At 45.9% G+C, this 27,686-nt stretch overlaps 4 protein-coding genes across 7 annotated transcripts; 2 read left to right on the plus strand and 2 right to left on the minus strand.

The window, feature by feature from the left end:
• The first annotated feature begins 1,968 nt into the window (after nt 1-1,968).
• Nucleotides 1,969-7,763, plus strand: ostn (osteocrin). Of its 2 annotated transcripts, none has more exons than XM_034603676.1 (5): nt 1,969-2,065; nt 5,350-5,439; nt 6,370-6,605; nt 7,361-7,489; nt 7,569-7,763. In XM_034603676.1, the coding sequence occupies exons 2-4, from the start codon at nt 5,350-5,352 to the stop codon at nt 7,446-7,448; spliced, it is 414 nt and encodes a 137-aa protein (XP_034459567.1). In that variant the 5' UTR covers nt 1,969-2,065; the 3' UTR covers nt 7,449-7,489; nt 7,569-7,763. The 2 variants fall into 2 exon arrangements, with proteins under 2 accessions (XP_034459567.1, XP_034459566.1); XM_034603675.1 differs by having other exon boundaries at nt 5,350-5,442; nt 7,569-7,760.
• A 1,853-nt stretch (nt 7,764-9,616) lies between these two features.
• LOC117772448 (protein IWS1 homolog) lies at nt 9,617-19,111 on the minus strand. Of its 3 annotated transcripts, none has more exons than XM_034603599.1 (16): nt 18,888-19,104; nt 17,694-17,776; nt 16,921-17,575; nt 16,309-16,368; nt 15,916-16,120; nt 15,779-15,836; nt 15,405-15,517; nt 14,813-14,963; nt 14,649-14,731; nt 14,003-14,132; nt 13,810-13,927; nt 13,541-13,652; nt 12,643-12,699; nt 12,037-12,093; nt 11,456-11,567; nt 9,617-9,995 (listed from the first exon to the last, which is right to left on the minus strand). In XM_034603599.1, exons 1-16 carry the CDS (start codon nt 18,928-18,930, stop codon nt 9,870-9,872), a joined length of 2,163 nt encoding a protein of 720 aa, XP_034459490.1. In that variant the 5' UTR covers nt 18,931-19,104; the 3' UTR covers nt 9,617-9,869. The 3 variants fall into 3 exon arrangements, with proteins under 3 accessions (XP_034459490.1, XP_034459489.1, XP_034459491.1); XM_034603598.1 differs by having other exon boundaries at nt 15,916-16,123; XM_034603600.1 differs by lacking the exon at nt 12,643-12,699 and having other exon boundaries at nt 15,916-16,123; nt 18,888-19,111.
• Nucleotides 19,112-19,993: 882 nt separating this feature from the next.
• Nucleotides 19,994-22,093, plus strand: wdr74 (WD repeat domain 74). The gene is made up of 2 exons (XM_034603639.1): nt 19,994-20,720; nt 21,308-22,093. The coding sequence occupies exons 1-2, from the start codon at nt 20,112-20,114 to the stop codon at nt 21,821-21,823; spliced, it is 1,125 nt and encodes a 374-aa protein (XP_034459530.1). The 5' UTR covers nt 19,994-20,111; the 3' UTR covers nt 21,824-22,093.
• A 2,630-nt stretch (nt 22,094-24,723) lies between these two features.
• On the minus strand, nt 24,724-27,680 carry LOC117772483 (arf-GAP with coiled-coil, ANK repeat and PH domain-containing protein 2-like). The gene is made up of 9 exons (XM_034603651.1): nt 27,607-27,680; nt 27,067-27,136; nt 26,834-26,928; nt 26,493-26,569; nt 26,192-26,346; nt 25,920-26,029; nt 25,714-25,824; nt 25,326-25,387; nt 24,724-25,231 (listed from the first exon to the last, which is right to left on the minus strand). The coding sequence occupies exons 1-9, from the start codon at nt 27,633-27,635 to the stop codon at nt 25,029-25,031; spliced, it is 912 nt and encodes a 303-aa protein (XP_034459542.1). The 5' UTR covers nt 27,636-27,680; the 3' UTR covers nt 24,724-25,028.
• Nucleotides 27,681-27,686: the final 6 nt, after the last annotated feature.

The following is a 27,686-nucleotide window of genomic DNA, read 5'->3' on the forward strand; positions in this document are numbered from 1 at the left end:
GACTCTGATTGGTTTGTAGACGGCGTCTGACGTGGGCATGTTGTCAGGTGGGGGGGTAGTAGTCTTTCTGTTTGAATGGAGGAAATGAATGAAGCTTCATTTGGTTGCCATGGTAACATCATGATGGTATCACTAGCACCTTCAGGCGCAGTACTCCACAGTACTACAGTACTCCACAGTACTACAGAACTCCACAGTATTACAGGACTTCAGTACTCCACAGTACTACAGTATTTCAGTACTCCACAGTACTCCACAGTACTACAGTACTCCACAGTACTCCACAGTACTTCAGTACTCCACAGTACTACAGTATTTCAGTACTCCACAGTACTCCACAGTACTACACAGTACTACAAAACTCCACAGTACTACAGAACTCCACAGTACTACAGTACTCCACAGTACTCCACAGTACTTCAGTACTCCACAGTACTCCACTAGTTCGAATGTACCAAATAAACGTCCTCGTGGTTCAAACATTATATCGTCGGAGGTGAAGACTGCAGCTGCTTCCTCTTCTTCTTCTTCTTCTTCTTCTTCTTCTTCTTCTTCTTCTTCTTCTTCTTCTTCTTCTTCTTCTACTGTTTAATTCTGTCTCTACTTCCTGTGATTGGTCCAAAAGTCCAAACTATCCAACAAAGTGTTTTCACTGCAAACCAACAGAACCTGGTTCAGTTTGATCCAGACCCAGAACTCCTCTTCTGCTCTGAGGAACCTCTCACACCTGATGTTTTATGGGGGTTTATTCCAGAGCGTGGTCATTCAGTGTGAGATCAGGACTTCCTGATTCCTTGTTCAGACGTTGTTAAGCTCCCACTCAAACAGACCCTGCCTTTGTTTAGATTTCTCTGCTTCTGCTCAAACTCTGCGCTTGCTCTCAGATATTTTGTTGCTTGGACAGATTTCCTGAGCTTCAGCTCCTCTCCTTGTGCTCCCGTTACTTCTGTGCACGTGAAACGTCTGCTATCAGTTTCTCCAAGCAGTAGAATGAAATTGTCAGTAGACTCCAGACTGCACATCAGGAGCTCCAGGACATTTCCCGGTGGCCTGATGGTCTTTTTGGCCTTGAACAGTCAACTTGACCAGCGATAATATATTGAGCAGCAACAGACGTCTCGCAGTGAGCAAGTGGCCTGTGAGAGGATCTTCTCCATCCTGAAGTTAGTGAAGAACCTCACTCACTGAAGAGAACCTAGAAGCCAAGATGACGTCACTGACACAATGGCAGAGAGCAGTGAGTTACTGCGCCACCTACTGGTTTACTAGTGATAATCAATCTGTGTTACGGACACCAGCGAGTGAACGTGGTGATCTAACACTTTTTACTTACATTATTGTTGTTTTTAATACTTTTGTTTGCATGATGCTTGAAAATAAAGTGAATCACTTGAACATTTGAGCCAGTGTGTCTCATTCTCTTTATAAAAGTGTGGGCTAGTTGTTGTGTGTCTGGCCTTGTCCATTTGTACTATGATCGCGATCGAGTCAAAGGGTACCTTATTATACTCAGTACTCAAAGTAGATCGAGTAGTTGTTGGTACTTTGGATTACTTTCCTCCCCGATGAACCAAAACGAGTCTGGTAACCGTTACATCAACTAATAGGCTTAGCCTACGGAAGTAGAGGTCTGGTGCTTTGCGTGAAAAGGGTGAAGTGGAGTCAAATTCTCGCTGTGAATTATTGTCCCAATCATCAACCTGGTTCAGATGCACCTTCAGTCTGACAGAGCAGGACTGTGGAGGAAACATCAGAGATATGAACCTGTTTTTACAAAGTGACCTGCAGGAGGGAACGAGTGGAGAGGAGCTGTGATTGCTCCCAGGAGATTTCATTAACAGGTAATGGGTCTGATGGTGAAATTCCAGACACACACACACACACACACACACACACACACACACTCAAAAGAAGCACAGGACGTGATGTCACAGGAGCGGAGGCTGCTGATTGGACAGGAGATTCCCGGGCAGCTGCTATAAAACCTGATGTGAAGCCACAACAAGACAGGAACAGAGAGAAGAGACGACAGAGACGCTCCTCCTCACAGAGACTCACCCTGAAGGTACACACTCATTTATACATGTTACTGTGTGTGTGTGTGTGTGTGTGTGTGTGTGTGTGTGTGTGTGTGTGTGTGTGTGTGTGTGTGCGTGTGTGTGTGTGTGTGTGTGTGTGTGTGTTGTGCAGGTGTGCACAGGCTCACACTCTTGCGGGTTTACTTTGCAAAAAATGTCACTTTTCACCAGGTGATTCTTTTTTTTAAATATTATCCCAAACCTGTTTGTGAAAAGTTTTTGTCAGATTCTCTGCATGAAACATTTGATGCACATTTTAATTCTTTGCAGCAAAATATTTTCACATTTACTATTTTCATATTTAATTTGTCATTAGATTTTTCTGTGACTCATTTCAGCTGCTGATTTCTTCTTCTGTTTTATTTTTTCGAAACAAAACTCATCAGTGCTGCAGAAACTGATTCACACGGAACTGATTGATTCTGTGGTTCAAAGAGACGATTCTTCTTCTTCTTCTACGATGAAATCGTTGATCTGACGTTTGCATGATTTTTGTATTAGTAGTAATTTAATTCTGATAAATGTAATATTTTATGTTCACTGTTGTTGCTGCTTATCTCAACAGGTTGTAATAGATCTTTATTCTCTGTGATTCAAATTCAAATCTAAATCTTGAATGAAGGTTTAATTGTTAAATTAAATCACACTAAAAGTTCCTGATACAGTTTTTTTTTACTGTTCAGGTGTTTTCTGATGCATCTGTGACAATGAGGCTGAATTTCAGTCGGCAGCAAGATACAGGGTATTTTTGTGAATGGAAGAATTCACAGTGTGGGAGTGTGAGTGTGTGAGTCCTCACACGTGCATGAATGAGAGCTGCAGTAGGTCAGCATCAGCAGTGGTGTGAATGGGAGAAGTTCATGGTTCGTGTGTGTGTGTGTGTGTGCATGTTTAGGAGCGTGCACAGCAGTCTGTGCATCATGAAAAATGTGTGTGACGTTGAAGGCAAAGGCTTGAGTCTGACTGTCTTAGCATCTGTTTGCAGGGAATAATGTGTTACTGTGTGTGTGTGTGTGTGTGTGTGTGTATCAGGGGGAAGAGAGGGGTATGCAGGGCCGTGCACGTAAGCGTGCGTTTATGTGACGGTCAAAAGGCGTTTATTTGTAGGGATGGAAAATGCTAAAATTAGCCGATGTTGCTGGACAATACACTTCACCCGTCAGCTGAGCTAAAAGTGTCCTGCTGTGTGTGTGTGTGTGTGTGCGTTTATGTGCGTGTGTGTGTGTGTGTGTGTGAGAGAGAGAGAGAGATGGGAGATGACTTTGAAACTTGAGAAAAATTTGGTGGAAACATTTTGTCCAGTTTCAGACTTAAATGGGGAAGAATCAATAAAAACTGACAAAAACAATAAGTTATATTCCTGAATGTTCTGTGGTGATGACATCATTACTCACTAAAACACATTCAGTCACACTTTGATGACAGTGATGATTAGTGAAGGTTTTATAACTTAACTCTACGACCTGAACTCGACCCACTAACATTATTTTTAAGTTTCTGTTGTCATCTATCCTCTGAGTTCATTGTGCCGTCAATGGTCGACTCATGTTTCATACAGAAAGTTTTATTAGTGACGTATAAAGAAGGTAATACAAATACTATTTATGAAACACAATGACGTAAACCGTGACTGGTGCATTCAGGTGCTCCTCTTGTTAAACTGTGGTGCATTCAGGTGCTCCTCTTGTTAAACTGTGGTGCATTCAGGTGCTCCTCTTGTTAAACTGTGGTGCATTCAGGTGCTCCTCTTGTTAAACTGTGGTGCATTCAGGTGCTCCTCTTGTTAGAAGAGGAGCACCTCCTCTTGTTGCATTCAGGTGCTCCTCTTGTTAAACTGTGGTGCATTCAGGTGCTCCTCTTGTTAGAAGAGGAGCACCTCCTCTTGTTGCATTCAGGTGCTCCTCTTGTTAAACTGTGATGCATTCAGGTCCGCAGATCCACATCGTGGATTATGAGCTGTGGATCGCGTATCAGAGATCGTAATGGCAGATCCTTTATCGTGTTGGCATCAGATACTGGTGGTGGACCACGACCGAGGTGGCAGCTGATGATGGATCCTAATGGCGGCAGTGGACAATGACTGTGGACGATAGTGGCATCCGATCTTGATGGTGGACCCTGATCGTGGACTGTGATTGAAGCAGGACTGTTTGATATATAATATTTCTCCTCAGATACTCGACCATTAATGACAATAATCCATCAATTCACTGACCTTCAGTTATGCTTCAAAATGTTTATTCTTATCAAAGCTGTTAAAACCTTTATCTCTCTGATGTTCTCTGTTCCACGTGACATCTGTTCACTTGTGTCCGTCCTGGGAGACGGATCCTCACGTGTGTCTCTGAGGTTTCTACCTTCTTTACCTGTGAAAGGTTTTAGTAGTTTGACTCTTGTTGAGGGTTAAGAACAGAGGACGTCTCACCTTGTTAAAGACTATGAGACAAACTGGGATTTGTGAATATGAGACTATACAAATAAAACTTGATTGATTGATTCAGGTGCTCCTCTTGTTAAACTGTGGTGCATTCAGGTGCTCCTCTTGTTAAAACTGTGGTGCATTCAGGTGCTCCTCCTCTTGTTAAACTGTGATGCATTCAGGTGCTCCTCTTGTTAAACTGTGGTGCATTCAGGTGCTCCTCTTGTTAAACTGTGGTGCATTCAGGTGCTCCTCTTGTTAAACTGTGGTGCATTCAGGTGCTCCTCTTGTTAAACTGTGGTGCATTCAGGTGCTCCTCTTGTTAAACTGTGATGCATTCAGGTGCTCCTCCTCTTGTTAAACTGTGATGCATTCAGGTGCTCCTCTTGTTAAACTGTGGTGCATTCAGGTGCTCCTCTTGTTAAACTGTGGTGCATTCAGGTGCTCCTCTTGTTAAACTGTGGTGCATTCAGGTGCTCCTCTTGTTAAACTGTGATGCATTCAGGTGCTCCTCTTGTTAAACTGTGGTGCATTCAGGTGCTCCTCTTGTTAAACTGTGGTGCATTCAGGTGCTCCTCTTGTTAAACTGTGATGCATTCAGGTGCTCCTCCTCTTGTTAAACTGTGATGCATTCAGGTGCTCCTCTTGTTAAACTGTGGTGCATTCAGGTGCTCCTCTTGTTAAACTGTGATGCATTCAGGTGCTCCTCTTGTTAAACTGTGGTGCATTCAGGTGCTCCTCTTGTTAAACTGTGGTGCATTCAGGTGCTCCTCTTGTTAAACTGTGGTGCATTCAGGTGCTCCTCTTGTTAAACTGTGGTGCATTCAGGTGCTCTTCTTGTTCTTCTTGTAGATGCAGTCCTGCAGATGTTTGCTGTTGTCCCTCCTGCTGATCATCACGGTGCTGCACTGCAGCGTTGAAAGCTTCAGAGTCCGACAGCAGGTGTGTGTAAATGTTACAGGATGAAAACAATTTATAAATTGATATTTATGAATTATTTACTGATGCTGACCATCCATGGTTTTAGATTCATTCCAGCTAAGAAGGAGAAAGTTGATTGTGAACATTCATCATCAGCACTGTGGCACGTTTCTCTCCTTGACTGGTTTTTGATCCCTGTGTTGAACTGATGCTTCAGACCTGGATCAGATCAGATTGTTTCTTATCAAATCATCCCGAGGGCCAAACCAAACGGCCCCTCCCTCTGTGGGCCCCTGTGCCGACATCACAGGCCCTGAAGGTGGTTTCTGTTTAGTCTGGATGAAACCTGATCGTCTGACTCATCAGAGGCAGCGGGCGGACAGGAAGTCAGCCACGGCCCGCTGTCGGGGTCGTGACGTCAGAGCTGATCCACAACATGGAGTCCTGACGTAAGAAAACACTGAGCGGAGCAGGGAGGCTTTTCTCTGCTGAGGTCAATATTTTTCTAATCGGAGCCTCCCTCACAGAAAATAAAAGACTTCACATCAGTCACAACTTTAGTGATACAAAGAGGAGGAGACACTCAGGACGACCTCAGATGTGTATATATATTCAATCTGTCTGCATCATCTCCAGATGATTCCATGTGACGTATCAGTCACATGTTTCATTGACCTCACCCTGCAGACGTCGCATTTTTTTACTGATGTTAAATTATTATATATATATTATTATATATCACTATATATGGTTATATTTGTTTTTTCTATGTATTTATCATTATTTATGATAAAGTTAATGGTAAAACTGTAAAATATCAAACCTGTGTTTGAGTGATTGATAACGACATCTTAGGAATCATTGACAATTTTATTAAATATATATCTGCATTAAAAATCAGGTAACCTTTAATTTCAGGACGTAACCTCGTCCCATCCTGTCCCTGTGTTCCAGCACGTAGGCCGGCCCCTTTTGAGGCCTCTGGCAGCTTTTCGTTTCCGTCCTGGAGGAGTGAAGAGGGAAGGGGAGGAGCTAACGGCAAAGCTGCTCCTACTGGACGACCTGGTGAGGATGGAGAATGATGTCATGGAGCCAAAGAGGAAGAGGAGTTTCCCCGGCAACAATGCACCTCTGGACCGCCTGTCAGTCAGCTCCATGGAAACCAAACAGGCAACAAACAAGCAGAGGTAGGACGACAAGATAAACCTGAGACACACCTGAGACACACCGGAGACACACCTGAGACGAACCTGAGACAAACCTGAGACACACCTGAGACACACCTGAGATGAACCTGAGATAAACCTGAGACACACCTGAGATACACCTGAGATAATCCTGAGACACCTGAGATAAACCTGAGATAAACCTGAGACACACCTGAGATAAACCTGAGATAAACCTGAGACACACCTGAGATAAACCTGAGATAAACCTGAGACACACCTGAGATAAACCTGAGACACACCTGAGATAAACCTGAGACACCTGAGATAAACCTGAGATAAACCTGAGACACACCTGAGACACACCTGAGATAAACCTGAGATAAACCTGAGACACACCTGAGATAATCCTGAGATAAACCTGAGACACACCTGAGACACACCTGAGATAATCCTGAGACACCTGAGATAAACCTGAGATAAACCTGAGACACACCTGAGATAATCCTGAGATAAACCTGAGACACACCTGAGACACACCTGAGATAATCCTGAGAATAAACTCAGGCCCTGAAAGGTGTTTGAAGAAGTTGAGAATATGAGCTGCAGTGAAGTCTCTCAGAGGAAAGTTACTGAAACAGAGGAAAACAAGATCCTGGTGTACATCCTGTTGTACGATGAAAACCTGCATCGTACAAATGGTTTTGGGTTTTTGTTTTGGGTGGCACCAGTTTGCTCTGCGGTGTTGTTTATCTCTTCTTCTTGTTGTTTTAAAGTAAAGTCGCAGAGTTGCCACGGCGACGAGCCAATCCTCCTCCCATGGACAGGATTGGCATGAGTCGCCTACCGAACAGCAGAGGATAGGCTCCACCCCCTACCGCTGAAAGCCCGCCCCCTCTGGACAGGTACAGTCATTCACGATGAAAATAACGAGCTTCGTTTGTCGTTAATGTTAAAACACAGAACTTTAAATTCTCTCTGCAGACTCACCACAGATGCATGAAACAGCCAATCACCGACTGCCAGTCACCTGCTGGGACACGCCCACCAAATGCCTTTCGCCCGTCAATCATCCACCTTCGCTTCAACTGTGCACCCCCCACAGCAATGAATGTGCAATGATGCATTCAGGTGCTGCTCCGTGAATCCGTCACACCTGCAGAAGTGTCAGGACCAAAGAAAAGATCGAACCAAAGTGATTTGACTTTAATCCTTCACGTGGTTTCCTCACGTTCACAGCAGCAGAAAGTCTTAATACGAATCTGGAAACAGAAACGAAAAACCTGCAAAACCTTCATTTACTTTCTATAAAAGAAAAACTCCTGCACTAAGACATCGACTGCGTTTCCCTGGAAACTAACATTCTGCGATTAACCTGATTCGGTATTAATCACAGTATTAAAGTATTAACATCATCTGAATGTTGGTGTCCGTGTAAACATCGTTACTGATCAGTTGGATGAATCTGGTCTCCAGGTTATGTTCAAGTGATCAGAATATGTCTCATCATCAAATCTCAAAACTGTTGAGGATCATCAGAGACCTGAATGCATCACAACCCCCCCCCCCCCCCCCCGAGACTCTGACCGGAGGTGTCCGTCACCTCGAACTGAAATGTCTGACACGACTTGACTTGAGTTTGTGTGTCGTAGTTTTATGTTTTCATTGGTGCAGCAGGTCTGTTACAGCAGGAGGAGCCGAGACGTGTCCACTGCACCACCAGGCTGCAGATACACCACAGGCTGGGAATCTCACCCCCCAGACCCGGGGCTCCGTCAGCTCATGAAACCAGTTTGTTGAAACATCCACAATAGAAGCTTCCTCATTAAAAACACGAAGAGAAAAGCTAAAACATGAGCGACTGACAGAATGTTCCTTTAAAACCAACAGACGCCTGCTGGTGCTGTTCCTTCCTGTCAGCAGCTGCAGTAAAAAACTGCAGATTCAGGTTCTGCAGCTTCAGCACAACAGACGTGTACGAACCATAAACACGATTTACAGGCCGATGACGGTGCGACACACTGGTGCGACACACTGGTGCCACACACTGGTGCGACACACTGTGCGACACACTGTGCGACACACTGGTGCCACACACTGGTGCCACACACTGGTGCCACACACTGGTGCGACACACTGGTGCGACACACTGGTGCGACACACTGGTGCGACACACTGGTGCCACACACTGGTGCCACACACTGGTGCGACACACTGGTGCCACACACTGGTGCCACACACTGGTGCGACACACTGTGCGACACACTGTGCGACACACTGGTGCCACACACTGGTGCGACACACTGTGCGACACACTGGTCCACACACTGGTGCGACACACTGGTGCGACACACTGGTGCGACACACTGTGCGACACACTGGTCCACACACTGGTGCGACACACTGGTGCAGTGGAGAACGTTTCCTCGTCAGAGAACTTTGTTCCTGTTCCGACCTGTTGACTCATTCTGCTTTGAAAATGCTTCTTAATCTACGTGTTCTCGTGCTTAATAAAGAATCAATGATCACGGATCTGAAAGAGTTTTTTCTTCAAGGTTTCAAAGATTTGATCAGACGATGGATCTTAATCTGGAAAATAAATTGATTTGTTGATGTAATAATTATATTAATAATAAAGAGACATTAACATACGTTAGAGGAGCTCAGGTTGAGTGATGGAAAGAGGACGAGGACACCAGCAGGGAAAAGAGTATTAAAATACTGATGATTAGATTATGGGATGTTTATGTGCTGATGGGTGTGTGTTGGACTTTGAGGCTCTTTAATGTGTTTGGTCTGAAAACATCACGAAGCAACAAAGCCTGAGAGTGAACGAACTGTAAGAAGCGACAGTGAGAACAGTGAAGAGAGTTTGTGACTTTATTAACAAAATCCTCATCAGATACAGAACATTCACAGACTCTGAGATCAGACGCAGCGTTTCCTGTGAGCTGCGTCCTGACGACACCTGTACAGCTGCTACGGCAGCAGAGAGGGGACAAAATGGACCGGGAGGTCGTCTGCGCCGCCAAATAAAAACACCTTCACATTCAGAAACAAAAAGGCAGAGGTGGATCGTTTGGTTCCTGATTTTGGTTCTGGAAAACCTGGGGGGTCAAAATCTCTCAAATATCTGTGACATCAGCAGACGTTCACACTTTGACCTCAGCCCTTGAGCAAGGCAGGGCAGGACCTGAGGAGGAGGAGGAGGAGGAGGGGGGGGGGGGGGTGTTCAGGAACAAAACATTAAAAAGAAAAAGTGAATAAATCCTACGGAGGTTAAAATCAGAGCGGCATCCGGTTGCCTTCAACACTGATTTTCACAGCGTGACCCGGTTTCGTCAGGCGGCGGATGTCAGCAATTCTACGCATTTGTTTATCGACACGGGACATTCCCTTCTTCATGGGACCCTGAAGGACAGAACACACAGAACACACATGAGAAACACATGAGAAACACACAGAACACACATGAGAAATGTGGGACGTGTTAAAAACATTCCATCTGACGTCAGTTAGGTCTTTATACACATTTCATTTACAGCTACACTCATGTACTATTACTTTCGTTAAAGTTTTCAGTTCTTCCACCGATCGACATCGTCCGTGAATCTCATTTCCTGTTTCACAATCAGAGCGAATGAACGAAGGTAAAACACCCTCTGAAGCTGCTGACTTTTATTGTGAAATATGTGCAGGAAGTGCTGAGTCACAGTGACACTGTTTTAATTTGAGCTGAAACGATTGATCAGTAGATTGATTGACAGGTTCTTCATTCACGGCGTCTTTCATAACTGAGTTTTAATTAGAACTTCTCAGTTTCCTTGGTTTCATCTTCTCACACGTGAACTTCCACTGAAAGGAAAATAAAGTCACTTGTTGTTTCGTCTTGTTTTGTCCACACGTGTTCACAGTTGGAGAAGTTGGAACCTTCCGCTGCAGATTCACTTCAACATTCACTGAAATGATTGTTTCAGCTTCGTGTCGACAGGCGCCCGGGTGGCTCGCCGTTTAACCCCCCCCCAGACAGGAAGCTCCGCACCACAGGTAGAGGCGAAGGGCGTCATGTGATGAACGATTAGCCTCCACCATGTTCATCACGTGAGCCATGTTAGTGAGGTCACAGGTCTGTGAGGTCACAGGTGAGTCAGAGGTCAGACACCTCATGGACAGACCCCCCCCCCCCCCCCCCCCCCCCCCTCTGTGGACGCCACACACAGCTGGACCATCACTGCACACCATGCAAAAGGACTTACTGCCCCCCACTGGTCAACCGCAGGAACTACAGGGGCCTTTTGTTGCCCTCTATGCTGACCTTGCTCCCTGTGGGCTGAGGCCTTTCTTATAGCCGCTCTACAGAGGACCAATCACAGCTCAGCTCCTGACCTCCGAGGTCATCAATTATCAGGAAAATCATTTAGCATTTTCATCTAAATATATTTTGTGTAAAAGTGGAAAATGTTTTTTATAAAACATACATTTCCCCACAATTTACATTGTATTTACAGTAATTTTAACTACTTTTAATTACCAGTGGATCATTAACAGCGTATTTAATAAGCTTCTTTCTTAAATAAATGTATTTAATGAACAGTTCTTCAAACAAAATCATATTCTCAGATTATCTTTATCAATCATATTAAATATGACAAACCCGTATAAACACTTCATCTAAGAATTATTATATTTATCCTGTGAATAATTTCTGTTTATTATTATTCCAAGATTGTTTTTCAATTATTTTTAACAATTTGTTAAATGTGTCTGTCCCAGGAGACACCAGTGCTTCCCCAATGTCCTGGAGCCACTGGACTGACGTGGTCTTTGTATGCTCCTGTGTTGTAAACACCCCCCCCCCCCCATGTACTCACCCTGCTGGAGTCGCCCTCTACGTTCCACTTGGGTCGAACTACATAGTCCTTGTTGGACGGCATCGGGACTCGAGCCCGGGCGCAGAACCCGGGGTCACCGGGTCGCAGAGCTCTATGGGGGGGGGGGAAATCCAGTCGTTATAATAATAATATTACTGTGACTTCCTGTGAGATTTTAAAAGTCCACAATAAGTTAAGTTTTTTGAACCAAAGACAAAATCAAACATTTAAAAATCTCAGCGTACGTAACCAGAGACCAAATCTGTCACATGACAAAACAATGTCCTACAGTTACATGTAGAACAAGTCTGACACGCCTCCTAACAAAGCCACGCCCGACATTTACTACTCGCTCTGGAAGCTGACCAATCAAGTTGACCAAGTTGACCAATCAGAGCTGGGCTTTATCAGGAGGGGGGGGGGTCTTAAAGAGACAGGAGCTCAAACCAAGTGTTTGAGACAGAGGCTGAAAAGAGGAGCAGCAGCGATGGGCAGGAACGTGATGTGTTTACTGAACATTAGAGCATGAAGGCATTTTACAGTCATAACACAGATTGGATCATCAACCTGAACGGACTTACTTCTCCTCTCCAGTGAGCTGCTTCTCCAGGTCTCTCCGAGGCGTCTGACCCCCGGAGCTAAAGGGAGAGAGGGGGAAGGAGACAGAGACACTTTGGTTGATATCAGGTAACCATGGAAACACATGTCAGCAATCTGACATGTTGCAGCTGATGTTTTACGTCTGCAGTCAAACAAGAGCCGTTACTGGTAGAACCAGGAGTCTTCATGCTGTTGTTAGTTTTCATCACCTCACAGCAGTTAGGCAGCGACTCAAAGACTCAAAGACTCAGCCTTCTTTCCTGAAACCGTTTCAGGGAATCCTCACGTGCATCTCAAGGAACCAGAGAGTAAATTGAGTTCCTGATGCCAAACCAGTCCCTGATGGTTCAGGAACAATCGGGTCAACTCAGCTGAACGACACCGACTGAACAAACGCGAGGCTGCTGCGTGACGTGTTCAGCTTCATTCACAATAAACAGAACGTTTCATTAGTGCCTGTCACGATCACTGTCGTTAAAAACACCGTCATAATGTCGTGTTAGACACGGTTCACTTTCCCTTCCTGTTGTTAAACTGTCAGTCAGCAGAGACGCTCACAGTGCAACCATGCAATCATATGACTGAACCTGATTGGTGGAGAGAAGACGTCAGGTTCCTCCGCCCTCTCCACCTTCTGAGGCTGACTGGGGGAGCAGGAGGGGGAGAAATGAAATGGAGGGATGAAGATGAATGACAGAAAAAAAATGAACAGTACGACAGGAAAGACTGAAAGGAAGAACACACGAGGCGAAGAGGAGAGAGAACACAAGGCAGAGCTGAGACATGAAGAGGAAGAGGAGGAAGAGGAGGAAGAGGAGGAAGAGGAGGCATCGTCACATCGGAACAACTGAAACCAGTCGCACCAAAATCAGAATCCTCCTCAAATCCACCGAGTCAGAAACGTGTCAAAGATTCAGTCTCTGTCTGTTTGAGTCCAAAGCTGCGAACGAGTTCATCGGTTTTTAAATGAAGTTTAAGACCAAACTTGTGATGAAAATACAAAAGTTAAAATAGACTTGTCCTAAGTAAAAAAAAAACATATTTTTCAATCTACAATGTCAGAGATATTCCAGGTTTTATCCAACACGAGAACTCGGCATTCTCAAACTACTTACTACTTCTTGTTTGTGTATTCGTGACAGTGTGATGAAGGTTGTGAATGGTGATCCATGAAGTTTACAGCTGCTACAGAGAAATGAAGGTGAATGAGGTGAGAAGATCAGAGAGTCTACAAAGTGACCAATCAGAGGAGGGGGGCATCAGCCACTGTCCCGCCTCCAAAGTCTCTAAACTGAACTTGATGAGCGAGCGGGACGTTGTTGAGCAGTTGTGAGCACGTAGGGTGAGTTCACGTCTCAGCACCACGCCTGCAGAAGCACCGCGGTGCACACGGAGCAGAAATGCTAACCAGAGATGTTCAGTGCTTACGAATTCGCACAAACATCAAAGTTGTTTAACGCGGTCGAGATGAAAGTTGTTCGGTACCTCAGTCGTCGTCTCTGAGGCATCTGCTGATCCAGATCTCTCTGTTGTCGCTCCTCTCTCGTCATTCCCTTGTAGTTAGACGTCAAACCAAAGATCGGCCGCGACCACTCATCTGGAAACGAGACCCAGACACACACAGATCAATAACTGTGGTACAACCGAAAGAAGAGCACATGATGCTCACTGTAATCTTTTAAATCTTTGAGAAGGAGCTGGTTCCTGTCGTCTGACCAACAAACAACACACAGCACAAAGAGACAGCTTCTTACTGATGAGTTTGAGAGCCAGGTCTTTGTTGGATCGAGACTCTTTGGGGTGTTTGTACAGGAACATGACGGAGCGGCCGATGCCGCTGTGCTTCAGAGTCTCCTGACTGACGCTGGGCAGCTGCAGGAGGAGACACGATGAGAACAGGCTGAACTGAGACTTTACCTGAGAGAGGTGAACGAGCAGCGACCTCACCTCCTGCAGGATCCTCAGCAGCTCCTCTCGGATTCTGAGAGCAGGCAGCGACTTGTCTGGAAGAGGACTGATCCACTCTTTAATGGCCGACATCACCCCGCTGTCGATGAACGTCTCCTTCAAGTCCTGTCTGAGGGAAAAACACCAGAACTTAAAACACAAATACAGGAGCAGCTGTTTTCAAACCTCATCAACACGTCCACTCGCTCACTGGGAAGCTTCAGGACATTGTCCTGCTGTGTCCTCACATGGACTCACTCTGACATGTTACACACATTTTACCAGGAGGCTGCAGGAGAAGATCCAGAACATGTCCAGAGACACTGACTCAGACATTTGATCTCACACACAGAACCTCCAGAACCGCCAAACCACATAAGGAACATGTCAGGACATCAGTAAATATCTGAAAACAGTTTATAGAAATGACAGAACACAAGTTGAACAAACCTAATAATAAAAAAAGTTTGATGACTTTTGAAAACGTTTATTTCCCACACTCTTAACGAAGAAGATAAATGTCGGATACGTCTAACGAATTAAATAATTGTTCTAAAACAAAACGAGTCAGAGCACGGATTAGACAGTGTCATGTCTCCATGTCAAACCATGTGTGATGAGGTGTGAACGTGGAACAGACTCTTACTTCTTCAGGTGCATGACGACCTGCGGCAGCAGCGTGAGTTTCTTCAGCGCCGGTTTCTTCTGACTGTTCAGAGTTCGATCCTCCTGTTGAAACAACACACCGTCGGTCAGGACTCACACAGAAGCAGCAGCAACACGCTGAGGCTTTTATTTTGATGGGCGCACCTCTGCAGCCTCGGTCATCTTGGAGATCATGGCGCTGACCACGTCGTCGGCGTCACTGATGAACGTCCCTCCGTCGCGGTGTCTTCGCTTCTTGCTGTTCATGGCTTTCCTCCGAGCAAGCATGATGTCGAAGTCAGACATGAAGCTGGTGCTACACAGAAACACACACACACACAGAAACACACACACACACACACAGACACACAAAAGCCAAATTGAAAAATATTGTTATTTTACTATAAAAACCACAAACCTGCTCAACTGAGCGTTTAGAAAATGTAGAAAATGTGAAGAAACAATGATAAAACATTATTATTCACATATTTATAAAATAAAGCAGATTCTCATACTTTAATTTGTCTTATTAAATATTAAAAAGTGAGTGGAGTCTGAAGTCAGCTCTTTGGAGTAAAGATGGAGACGGCGCTCCACTCGGTTTCTACCGAGACGTGAACCAGACGTGTGATTTGATTTCACCGACGTCAGCGTTGACTCGCGAGCGTTAGAGACCAGGAGTTCACTTTTTCTAAACAAGTTTCCTGCTCAGTAGATTTGTCTGATTTGAGGTAGTTAACTGAAAGCGGGTTCTTACTCTTGGCCGCTGCGGTCGACTCCTTCGTCGGAGTCCGACTCCTCCTCCATCTGCTGCTGCTGCTTCTCTTTGGCCTGGAGCTTCTCTCCCTCCAGGTCCTCCTGGTTGAAACCCTGCAGCAGACACACTTTGATTCACATTTCAGCTTTTCTACTCTTCAGTGTGCAAATTAAAACCACATCTATGAAACGATGTGTACACAGTTCAGGAAAGTCCTGCATTGAGGGTAAGAGTGATCGATGCTGAAGTCTCTTCCTTTTCACAAAGGTCAGGACGAAGGAAAGAGAAGAGGAGTGAAGGTAGAAACTGTTTGTTGTGTTCGAGCTGCACCGGCGACACAGAGGGAAACAGAACCTGCTGGAGGTTCGACTCACCGTGAACTCCTCCTCCTCCTCGTCTCCAGACTCTCCGAAGATGTCTGCGATCATTTTCCTGCAACAAACAGAGGCCAAAGGTCACACCAGCAGCTCTGGGGCCGTTTACACCGACCGATGAGAAATCCTGAACTCACTCCTCCTCGTCTCCAGAGTCGCTGTCGCTGCCGAACAGCGCCTTCTCATCCTTGTTCCCTGCCTCGACCTTCGAGCTCTCGTCCTCGCTGCCGCTGTCGGAGCCGAGCTCCCTGAGTTTGGCTGCCAGACTCTTATCAGGTCCGCCCGACGCCGCGTCGCTGTCCGAGTTTTCATCATCGTCCGACACCGCCCGACTCCTCTTGGCTGCTGAAGAAGAAAGAACAACAAGCATGTGACCGATGTTTGTGAGGATGTGGAGAGACACTTTCCACCAGGTGTCATGTGATCATCACTTTATTAACTTTTTATGACATTTTAACAGTTTTTCTGCACAAAGACGCTGATTTTACATTTCAGTGAAAAATGAGCCACGATATAAAAACATCTCTTACCTGGTTTATCTACTTTCTCCTCTTCCTCACTGTCTGACAGGATAGCCTTCTTCCTCTTCACTGCACGCGCACACACACACACAGAAGAAAAATAACACACGCACACACACACAATCATTTTCAATTCAACATCAGTGGTTCAGCTCTCAGGTTTAATCACTGTTGTTCAGAGGCTCCGTCCACACAAACACATTTTGGTTTTAAAACCCATCACTGTTGCTATGGTTACGCCTGGCGTCCACACGACTCCAGTTTTCCAGCCTCTGAATCAGAGAAACGCTGCTGTTCTCGTTTTACTTTGAAAACTCTGGGGTTGTTTTAATCCGGACGAACAGAAACTGTTGGCGCCCACGTCCTCTTCCTGATTAGTTCTCATCAGTCACATGACTCGACCACCAGCGGCGAATAAAAAGCGTTGCTGTACTTTACTCTTACTCGTTCCTAGTATTTATAACTATAACTAAGCAACCAACTGCAGAGAAGACTATCTACTTCCTGTTTACACCACATGACCAGTGTACGTGTGTTTTCAGGTGTTTGTGAGGACGGAGGTCGATTTAGTTTTAAAACTAAAATCTTATCGTTGTGACTGAGCTGATCGGAGGTCAGTACCTGGCTTCTCGCCGTCGCTGTCGTCTCTCTGCTCCTCCTCCTCCTGCTTCTCTCCGTCACTTCCTGCTGCAGCCTTCTTCCTTCGTCCCTCCTCCTCATCCTCACTGTCAGACTGCATCACAGCGTTCCACTTCGCCCCCCCTCCCACTTCCTCCTGTTTCCTTTCCCCTCCCTCCTCCTCAGAGTCTATCTGTGCCGCCTTTCGTCTGGCGGGCGCCTCTGTGTCAGAGTCACTGTCGGCTTTGGACCGGTTGGACGCCGCAGGTTTGGCGTCCTCGTTCTCTGAGTCGCTGTCTGCGGCCGCTTTGGGCCGGTCCGCCCCCTCCGCCCCCTCCTCTTTGTCCGAGCTACTCCCTCTGCGTTTAGGAGGAGATGACCCCTCCCCCTCCTCATGATCTGACGCTCTGTGTTTGACCGGTGACGAATCCTCGTTGTCTGATCCACTCGTCCTGTGTTTGACCGGGGAGTCGCCGTCGCTGTTGGCAGGACGAGGAGCCTCAACCTCCGAGTCACTCTTGTCGTGGTCACCGTGGCCCCTGGGGGCCTCACCCTCTGAGTCGCTGTCGGCCCCTCTGCGCTCCTCGTTGTCAGAGCCGCTGGCTGCCCCGCTGGTCTCCACAGCGTGAGGGGCGTCCTCCTCATTGCTGCCCTCGTCCTGTTGAGACAAACAGGGACTCGTTAATAAAACCAACTTCCTGCACAAAATAACCATGAAGAGATTGTGTTCACTTCATCTGTGATGTCAACACACTGTCAGTGAGCCTCATTCTGACCTCAGACTCGTGTCTGTCGCTCCTCACGTCCTCGCCGTCTGACGCCGGGTGTTCATCCTGAACCGGAGTGCCACCGCCGTCATCTGCAGGACACACAACAGGTCAAGAACAACACAAACAACACAACGTTCAGGTATAACTTCACTTTCAAACTGAAAGATTTCAGGATCATTTATAATCTGTAAACCAAACTTTTAAATGAGCATGTTAAGGTTCCCCTGTTCAACAGGTGCACACATTGATTCCAAACTTCATCTACACGCTCCGTCACATCCAAGTGTCTCCAGTAGAAAATCTACTTTACAGCAAACCAGAGCTAATGCAGAAACCATGCAGTTCAGCACATTGTAGAAAATATACTGAGATACAATCTTTAGGTTTGCTTTTAAATCCAGAAAACAACAAAACGTTCAAATCAGAATTTGAAGTTTCACATTTTCTACAAACTGGATCAAATAACATCGTGAGTTCAGTGAAATGAGGTAAAAACAAATCCTGCAGCAAACACGCATCAAAACCCCGGAATCACGTGAACTTGGCACCAGGTCGACACCAGTTCAGCAGATCTTCATCAAATCGGTTCACACGAGAAACACGTGGGAGTGAAACCGTCTGATCTGAGATCTGAGCTGATGAAACTGTTCTTATAGAAACCAGGTGGTTTTATCTCTGAAGCTCCTTCAGCTCCACGTTCATCTCAAATCAACAACAACTGCACCAAGAGGGATTCGAACAGTGAATATGAAACATTATTACTGCTCACAATCTTCACTACGTGCTTCAACAGAATCACAGTTTAAGATTCATGTTGCTCATTAATTTCATAATAAATGTTGTAATCCATCAATTAAAAATAGACAAAATAAAATCAGCACTTATCAGATCTGAGACCAGTGGTTCAACACCAGAGTGTAAGAATGGATCATTTTACATCTGCTGCTGAATATGAAATAATCACCTGAAGTGAGAGTTTGGAATCAGATGATTATTGTGTTGATCATTTCAAACCAGAGCTTTCCTGTTTGAAACCCAAACATTAGCATCGTTAGCTCACAACAACAAGCTAGCGATGCTAATTCTTCATCCGAGCGTCGCGTTGATAAAAGTTTATTTAACTTTAGACTCGAGGAAACAGGAAGTTACCGGAGCTTCGTGGTTTTACCGGGAAACAAAGACAGTTTGTGTGGTTTTTACCGGAGCGGCTCCCGGACATGAAGTCATCCTCTTCCCCGTCCATCAGTCCCCCCAACGCGGATTCAGGTTCAGGTTCAGACCCGAAGAACCGGAACCACTTTCACTTTAACCTCACGGAGACAAAATTAACCAGAAACTAACGACGTGTTGAGCTAACAGCTAATAGCTACCTACCGCAGCCTCAGAGCCAAGATGGCGGAACTGCGTCATCTGCACACGCGGGCGCTGCCTGATGGCGTCACTGCGGTTTTTAAATAAACTTTATCAACACCTTGTTTTTTTTAAGTTACAATACGAACAAGAGCCAACATCAACTTCAATCTAAATTAAATATGTTGTAAGAATTTATATATTATTGTTATAAGTCATTGTTATTATAGTAATTGTTAGAAACAGACTCGGGCGCGGAGGACCACCCCCACTGTGTCGTCATACAGATGCGACAACCTCGTGTTTTGATGGCGTGTAATCAAACGCCACCGAGTTCGAATCTCCATGTTGTTGAGATGACTTCACTTAAAGTTGATATGATCGAACGTGTAACGTCAAAAATTGGTATATATATATATATATATATATATATATACACATACACACCAAATGCACAAAAAAGCCGTACTGTTGTTGTACTGTTCCTAGAAAAATATATATATATAAAAAAATATATATACTATATATAGTATATATTTTACAGAAAGAAACGTTAGAAGTTATTAGATATGGTGAAAATACAATGTGATATTTTGTATTACACACTATGGCCACAGGAGGGCAGCAGACACATTTACCAAAGCGATTAACCAAACTTTTAATGTTAAAGCGCACATTTTCACAATACTACTATAATAATAATAATAATAATAATAATAATAATAATAATAATAATAATATGAATATGAATATGAATAATAATAATACTAGTTACAGACTTTGACTTAAAACTGGGTTCAGGTCACATTATACATTTGTATCCATGTTTTATTGTTCAATCTTTACTGTTATAACATTTTAATTTCCCTGCAGGTTTAGTATTTGACGGAGTATTTCCGTTTTATTTTCTTTCTCTGAACTGAAACAAAATATCAATAAAGTTTTGGAGTGTGGCCTGACGTCATAGATGTGCGACACACGCACAGAGGAACCACGCGTGTTTTCAGAACCGGGACCAGCTTCGGTCTCAGTGCGGTTCTCTGCGGGTCAGACAGCGGGTCAGACAGCGGGGAGATGGAGGAGCGGGGCCGGCTGTGCTCCGTGTGGCTCGGCTCGGAGACCGGGATCCTGAAGGGGGTCAGCGTGTCCCGGAAACAGGCCTTCAACTTCTGCAACACGAAACACCTGAGCCGGGACCAGGAGCTGCGGGCTCTGTGCTGGGGGGACCCGGCGGAGAGCGAGCTGCTGGTCGGGTCCGTGGACGGAACCGTGAAGACCTTCAGCACCGAGAAGGGCGAGTTCACCGAGAGCCGCCGCTGCGGGGACCCGGAGGACGGCTGCTTCACCGGGCTGGCGGCGCTCAGCGGCTCCGGGCTGCTCACCTGCGGGGAGCGCGGGCCGGTGCGGGTCTGGAAGGAGGACAGCACCGAGCCCGTCGCCGAACTGGACGCCGGGAAGAACGTGTGCAGGATGCGGCTGAGCCCGGTTCATCCGAACAGGGTCGCGACCGGCGGGAAGGAGAACGGCCTGAAGATCTGGGACCTGGAGCGGCCGGAGGAACCCACGTTCACCGCAAAGAACATGCGGGACGACTGGCTCGATCTACGGAGGCCGCACTGGGTCAGAGACATGGCGTTTATACCGGAGACCGACAAAGTGGTGACGTGCACAGGCTTCCATCAGGTGAGACAGAGACAGAGACACAGAGACAGACAGAGGGACACAGACAGACACAGACAGAGAGAGACAGAGAAGGAGACAGACAGACAGACAGAGGGACACAGACAGACAGACAGAGGGACACAGACAGACAGACACACACAGAGACACAGACATAGAGACAGAGACACAGACACACAGAGAGAGACAGACAGAGGGACACAGAGAAGGACACAGACAGACAGATACACGCAGAGAGAGACACAGACAGAGACACACAGACAGACAGAGACACACAGACAGACAGAGGGACACAGAGACAGACCTGATGTTCTCAACCATTAAAACCCATTCAGCTTTAATCTTCATGTTTCACAAACATTTGACTCATGTTATTCAAAGTTTTGATCCTTTGATCTTTTGCTGCTGAACATAAACTCTCATGATATAACAAGTTGTGAACAACGTGAACAGGTCAGTTTCACTCAGACTGTCTCAATGTCTCCTGAATATTTAAAGGTTATGAAGCTAAAGAGAGCGCCCCCTCCTGGTTGTGAAGTCACTGACGTGTCCTCTGTACAAACATCACTTTGTTTTGTGTCCTCTGTCAGATCCATGTCTTCGACCCGTCCTCCCCTCAGCGCCGTCCCGTCCTGGAGGCTGAGTACGGCGAGTACCCGCTGACCGCCCTGTCCCTGCCCACCGCCGGGAACACGGTGGTGGTTGGAAACACCCACGGAGAGATCGCCCTGCTGGACCTGAGGAAAGGGCTGGTGCGCGGCTGTCTGAAGGGCCTGGCGGGCGGCGTGCGGTGGCTGCAGTGTCACCCCTCCCAGCCGGTAGTGGCGTCCTGCGGCCTGGACCGCTTCCTCCGCATCCACGGCCTGGAGGACCGCAAGCTGCTGCACAAAGTCTACCTGAAGTCCAGACTCAACTGCCTCCTGCTGTCCAGCCGCGACCTGGAGCACGGAGCGGGGGAGACGGGGACGGAGGGGGTGAGTGAGGAGGTGAAGGAGGAGGAGGACGAGGTGTGGGACACAATGGAGCAGGTGGAGGAGAAGCCGAAGAGGAAAACGGGGGAGGAAGAGGAGGAACCACAGAAGAGGAAAAAGAAGAGGAAAGACTGAGGTGTGATCAGAGACGTTAAAACATCATCAGACTCAAACACGTGGATTTGTCTCCGTACGTTCATTAAAACATAGAAGAAGAAAAGGGCCTCACCTTATTAGCCAATAACAATGAATGTTTTCTCACCTCAATTACTTTGCTAAAACTTGTAAATTGATATTTTATATAAACTTCAAAATACAACAGTTAAATTCTGTTCTGGTGAAAATGTTTATTTTCAGTTTGTTAATAAAGATTTGGCCAGAGACGCTGACTGTGATTGGATGGTTGACCTGTAACACTACAATCTGTTTATTCTTATTCATGTTATTTAATAACTTAACTGAATGGAGCGGAAATGGTTCCATGGTCTCACTATCAGAATATCACATTCATCATGAATCAATAATTATACAGCTTCAGGTTTTGTCTAAGTTGTGAACACGAGGTTCAACTTATATAAAGTGACATGAAAGGAAGAACTGTAACTTCCTTCCAGTTGTAACAGAGTAAATGTACTCACTTACTTTCCACCACATTCGAATACCTTCATTAATCCCCCCCCCCCCCCCAAAGGCAGCACAGACTCAGACGTGTATTAATAGTTTTTATTGAACAGCCTCACGTTAGTAACAGTGAAATGTTTTTATCAGAGTTCGAATCCACTCGTTCTCCTGCTTCAGTCTGAACTCAGGAGACAACCGTTCATTCACATGATTCTGAAACGAGGACGTTTTTAGAAGAATATCAACATGTCAGTGAATGTGAGTTCTGCCTCGGAGCTGATTCTGTTCAGTACTTGTATACGTTTCTGTGGCTGAAATCCTTCAGAACCTCAGAAACACGACTCACTTCCCTTTTTCTGAACACAGGTTAGAGAACAACACAGAAAACATCAAACGTTAATAAAACAATCCTGACGTGGAAAATGTGCTCAAGTCTTAAAGGAAACTGTCAGAAGGCTCAAACTGGTTCAAATTAAAACCACTAAGGTCCGTCACTGTGGAAAGTGAAGTTTGTGTTTTAATGGGAAACAGATTCCGTTTAAAAACACTTTGTCCACCGAGAAACGCTCGTATTCAGAGACCGAGCCTTTAAACGGGACGTCTGTGACTTCGTGATGTCACCTGCCTTCAGCCACGTTTATTATTTCTACTACCGACGCATTTTGGTTTTACCAAGTTACAGGAGCAGCTGCAGTCCCTGACCTGTGGTTGGTCTGGACGTCTGTCACTCAGAAAACCGTCAGCCAATCAGAAGACAGAGAAAACCACCAGCAAATCTTATATCAATAAAAAGCAACGTGAGACCTGAAATCAAAGTAGTTGACATGTTGACCTGACGGGGGCACTAGTCGGGATCACCACAGTTATTAGAGTTCATCCTCTAAGGACCACGAACATTTGAACACAACTGATGCTTCAGCCTGGACCGACACAGAGACGTGTCCGTCCAGCTGCTGGACCAACAGAGACGTGTCCATCCAGCTGCTGGACCAACAGAGACGTGTCCATCCAGCTGCTGGACCAACAGAGACGTGTCCGTCCAGCTGCTGGACCAACAGAGACGTGTCCGTCCAGCTGCTGGACCAACACAGAGACGTGTCCGTCCAGCTGCTGGACCAACAGAGACGTGTCCGTCCGGCTGCTGGACCAACAGAGACGTGTCCGTCCGGCTGCTGGACCAACACAGAGACGTGTCCATCCAGCTGCTGGACCAACAGAGACGTGTCCGTCCGGCTGCTGGACCAACAGAGAGACGTGTCCGTCCGGCTGCTGGACCGACACAGAGACGTGTCCGTCCAGCTGCTGGACCGACAGACGTGTCCGTCCAGCTGCTGGACCAACAGAGACGTGTCCGTCCGGCTGCTGGACCAACAGAGAGACGTGTCCGTCCGGCTGCTGGACCGACACAGAGACGTGTCCGTCCAGCTGCTGGACCGACAGACGTGTCCGTCCAGCTGCTGGACCAACAGAGACGTGTCCGTCCAGCTGCTGGACCAACAGAGAGACGTGTCCGTCCGGCTGCTGGACCGACACAGAGACGTGTCCGTCCAGCTGCTGGACCAACACAGAGACGTGTCCGTCCAGCTGCTGGACCAACAGAGACGTGTCCGTCCAGCTGCTGGACGCTGGTCACCAGGACGTAGAGAAACGTTTGAATATGAACAAATCAGCTGATTTCAATTCTTTCGTTTGAACATTTTAATGTTTTCTTAAATAAATGGAAGAAAAGCGAGAGCGAGGTCAGTGTTTGATGAACATGAAACTAACGTCAGATCCTCGTGTCACTTTCTCTCCTGCGATGGATCCAGTTTCAGGAGATGAGGTCAGTGAAGTTGACCTTTGACCTTCTGGTTAGAAAACCATCATTTTCTCCAGTTTGGGTTAAATTCATAACTCGTATCTTAAATCAATGAGTTTGTGACACTGATCTTTACCTTTGACCTTTTAACCACCACACCACTGCCAATTTCTGTTTAAATAAAACACTTCCCTCACATTGGTCCTGAGATCAACGACCTGAAATCCAAAATGCTGCGTTCACATTTAGAAGAAGAAACGTTTACGTCCGCCTCCAATGTGTAACTCAGAGGCCCCGCCCACACAATGTAACTTCTGACCCAGAAAGTAACTTCTGTAATGTAACTTACCTGTTTCATGACAGGTATGAAAGGACATGAATAAAAACCAGTAGGGATGATGAGCTCAATCATGATTTCATACTTTGCAGCTGTAAATTTAAGATTTCCTAGTATCAATGAATTAATAATTAAAAAATATATATTTTAAGTCTAAAATCACTAAAACATTTTAAAACAAACTTTACACGTCCCAATTACCCAGAGGTTGTGATAAAGGAAAACGATTCTCCAGCTTCTCAGATGTAAATAATAGTCACTGGGTTTTCAACCAGCTGAATATTCACTGTTGGACAAAACACTTTCAAATGAAACTTGAAAAACTTTGCCAGATGAATTGATGATAAATTGAATGATCAGCTGCAGTCAAAGTCCCCCCCCTCGTCTTTAACACTGCTGACACATAGTAATTGAACATGAAGTAAATTAGGTTAAACTGTCATTAGAATATACGTGATTGTATCGTTATACCTTCTAGGTTCATGTGTAGAAATCTGTAAACGTTTCTTAATGTTGAAATGAGGTTCTGGGGACTCGACTGTGAGGAGGTCTGCAGACCGACTCGCCTCCAGCGCCAGGAACTGTCACTCTGACGTCTTTTCATCACAGACTTTCCTGTTCACCGGTTTTCCTGTTCCTCCTGTTCTTCCTCTCTCCTCCTCCTCCTCCTCGTCCCGCTCATTCTCCCCTCCTCCCCTGCTGAACCGCCGCCGGCTGAGTTTCTCCGGGTCGTGAGACGCCATGTCGCTGAAGTCTCGGAAGATGTCCCGAAACGTCTGGTCGTCCCCTGAGAAAAGTACGTCCCATTTAAAATCGTGCGCCGGTGTTTACAGACGATTGTCACGAGCGACGGGTTAGAGGGGAAGTAAAAGTCGACTCACCAACGGATCCAAAGACTCCGTCTGAGTCTCTCATCTCTTCATTCATCCTGGCCATCCGCAGCCTGAAACCACGACAACACTTTACTCATGTCAGGATTAATACGATCTACAACTAACCTGAGGTAGACAGTGGTCTGATTTAGCTAACTTAGCTTGTTCAGCTAATGATGTGTTGTTAACGTTAGATAAACATTGGTCCTGATCTACCTTAGTTTATAAAACTAATGATAATTTGCAGCAGCTTTTCCTCTGATGTCGCTCGTGATGCTCGTGATGCTACAGACAAACGACGGCTAGCAGACGTTCGCTGTAGAGAAACATGAGAACCGTGATCGCTTCCACAACTTCATTCAAACACGTTAAACGTCTTCACACTCCGGTGACTTACAGCGTGACAATGTCAGCGTGGGCTGTCTCCACGGCGATGGCCAATGGGTCCTGTCCTCTCTCGTCCACAGCGTACTGATTGGCTCCTCTCTTCAACAGCAGACACACCTGCCTACAACAGCCAATGAAGATCAGCCCCCTCTGATCTTATTTAAACAGCGTGTACAGTGTGTGTGTGTTTGTGTGTGTGTGTGTGTGTGTTATTACCCAGTGTGTCCAGCGGTGGCAGCAGCGTGTAGCGCTCCCTGTCCTCTCAGGTCTCGGTAGTTGACGTTAGCTCCGTTCTGCAGCAGGAACTCACAGGCCAACAGTGACCCCTGCAGGCAGTAGAGAGAAACATTAAAATAAGGATTATCTGAACAATTTGAAATCACATGGGGAAAAGTATTACAACCGCTGAGAATAGAAACGTGGCTTTTATTTTTAAACCTGGTTAAAAGTGACCAGTGGTTATTAAATAGGTCTGTGATGCCTCTCACCCCGACAGCAGCTCCAATCAGCCCCGTACGTCCCTCCTCCTCTGCGATGCTGCCGTTGACCTCTGCCCCCTCAGCCAGCGCCACTGCCATAGCAACCAGGTCTCCATCCAACGCCGCCTGATACAGACGCAGCCCGGCCGCGGCCTTGTGACGCTCTGAAACAGAACGAGATTCTTCTAATATCTGATAATTAAATCATTTTTCATCATGTCAGAAAACATAGCATGTTTTGCTTTAACCACATTAACAAAGGATGTAATGATACCGTTATCACTTTGGCAAACGGCTCGGTCAGACTTACGATCTGGGTCCGAGCGGCTGTTCTGCACAAATCTCTTCTCCACATATTTCTCTTTGATCCACATCTCCTTCTCGGCTCTGAGGAGGAAAATCAGTTAAAGGAGAAGCTTCAGGTCAAAGTTCACTTTGTTCTCCGTCATCCTAAATCTTTTATTTAATCTGTTCTGTTTCTAAACTGATCAGCAGCCAGAAAAACTAAAATCTTATTTCACACTATCCAAAAAACCCTGATATCAACACGACACATTACACACATTGATTATTAATTATTAAAATGACCAGAAATTCATGAATTCACTTATTTAATGTTTCAGTAACGAGATACGTGCACAGTGACGTTACCGCGGGCTGTTGGCCGAGGGTTTGACTCGTCCCTCTTCTGAACATCGAGCCTCGTAGATCTGGTTCATGACATCGTTTCCCAAAACACAAAGGAGCTGAAGAAGAAGAAGAAGAAGAAGAAGTCGCTGGGTTTGATTTGTGCATGTGTGCATGTGTGCATGTGTGCGTGTGTGTGTGTGTGTGTGTGTGTGTGTGTGTGTGTGTGTGTGTGTGTGTGTGTGTGTGTGTGTTACCTTCAGCTGTTCAGCCTCCCATGAGTCCAGGGTGAGAGATCGGACCTTAGACAGGTGAACACCGAGGCTCCTACAGACATGATGACATCATTTTACACAAAAACCGGAGCATATTTTGATTGCGATATATTCTAAAATAATTCAACACAAATAATATCAAAGTGTCCATAATGTTTACTCTAGATAACATAATATGATTTATAATATATAACATAATATGAGACGATATTAGGGGAAAATAAGTTTTAACAGAAACAAGCCAGAGACTGAAAAAAGGTTTGAAAAGAGAGTTTCATCTCCGTCCACACAAACACACCTGACCACACGTCACATGACCGTACAAGTACACTGCTCGAGAGCGTGGGCGTCTGGGTCATCCTTGACAAACGTTACTGTTCGTCCAAAATAAAACACAACCCCGGAGTTTTCTAATTAAAATGAGACCGGCAGCGTTTACAAAAGCTTCCATTGTAACCATAGCAACAGAGATGCGTTTTAAAACCCGAAGGTAGCATTAGACACGCCTCCTGTTGTGGTTACCTGTGTATGCCGGAGCACTCGATGCACATGGTGACTCCCAGGTTGATGGAGGCCCAGCGAGGCTCTTCCTCGCCGCAGTC

Source organism: Hippoglossus hippoglossus, chromosome 13 (assembly GCF_009819705.1).
Source record: "Hippoglossus hippoglossus isolate fHipHip1 chromosome 13, fHipHip1.pri, whole genome shotgun sequence".
Lineage (NCBI taxonomy): Eukaryota > Metazoa > Chordata > Actinopteri > Pleuronectiformes > Pleuronectidae > Hippoglossus > Hippoglossus hippoglossus.

Excerpts from the sequence above, each read along its gene's own strand:
- ostn (XM_034603675.1), top strand. The coding sequence starts at position 5,350 with ATGCAGTCCTGCAGATGTTTGCTGTTGTCCCTCCTGCTGATCATCACG. Across the intron at positions 5,443-6,369 it reads TCAGAGTCCGACAGCAGGTG|CAGCACGTAGGCCGGCCCCT; the intron begins TGTGTAAATGTT and ends GTCCCTGTGTTC. Across the intron at positions 6,606-7,360 it reads CAGGCAACAAACAAGCAGAG|TAAAGTCGCAGAGTTGCCAC; the intron begins GTAGGACGACAA and ends GTTGTTTTAAAG.
- LOC117772448 (XM_034603598.1), bottom strand. The coding sequence starts at position 18,930 with ATGGACGGGGAAGAGGATGACTTCATGTCCGGGAGCCGCTCCG. Across the intron at positions 15,518-15,778 it reads AGGAGGAGGAGGAGTTCACG|GGTTTCAACCAGGAGGACCT; the intron begins GTGAGTCGAACC and ends TGTCTGCTGCAG. Across the intron at positions 9,996-11,455 it reads TAGAGGGCGACTCCAGCAGG|GGTCCCATGAAGAAGGGAAT; the intron begins GTGAGTACATGG and ends TCTGTCCTTCAG.
- wdr74 (XM_034603639.1), top strand. The coding sequence starts at position 20,112 with ATGGAGGAGCGGGGCCGGCTGTGCTCCGTGTGGCTCGGCTCGGAGACC. Across the intron at positions 20,721-21,307 it reads CGTGCACAGGCTTCCATCAG|ATCCATGTCTTCGACCCGTC; the intron begins GTGAGACAGAGA and ends GTCCTCTGTCAG.
- LOC117772483 (XM_034603651.1), bottom strand. The coding sequence starts at position 27,635 with ATGTGCATCGAGTGCTCCGGCATACACAG. Across the intron at positions 27,137-27,606 it reads GAGTGCTCCGGCATACACAG|GAGCCTCGGTGTTCACCTGT; the intron begins GTAACCACAACA and ends TCATGTCTGTAG. Across the intron at positions 26,347-26,492 it reads CAGCCGCTCGGACCCAGATC|AGCGTCACAAGGCCGCGGCC; the intron begins GTAAGTCTGACC and ends GTTCTGTTTCAG.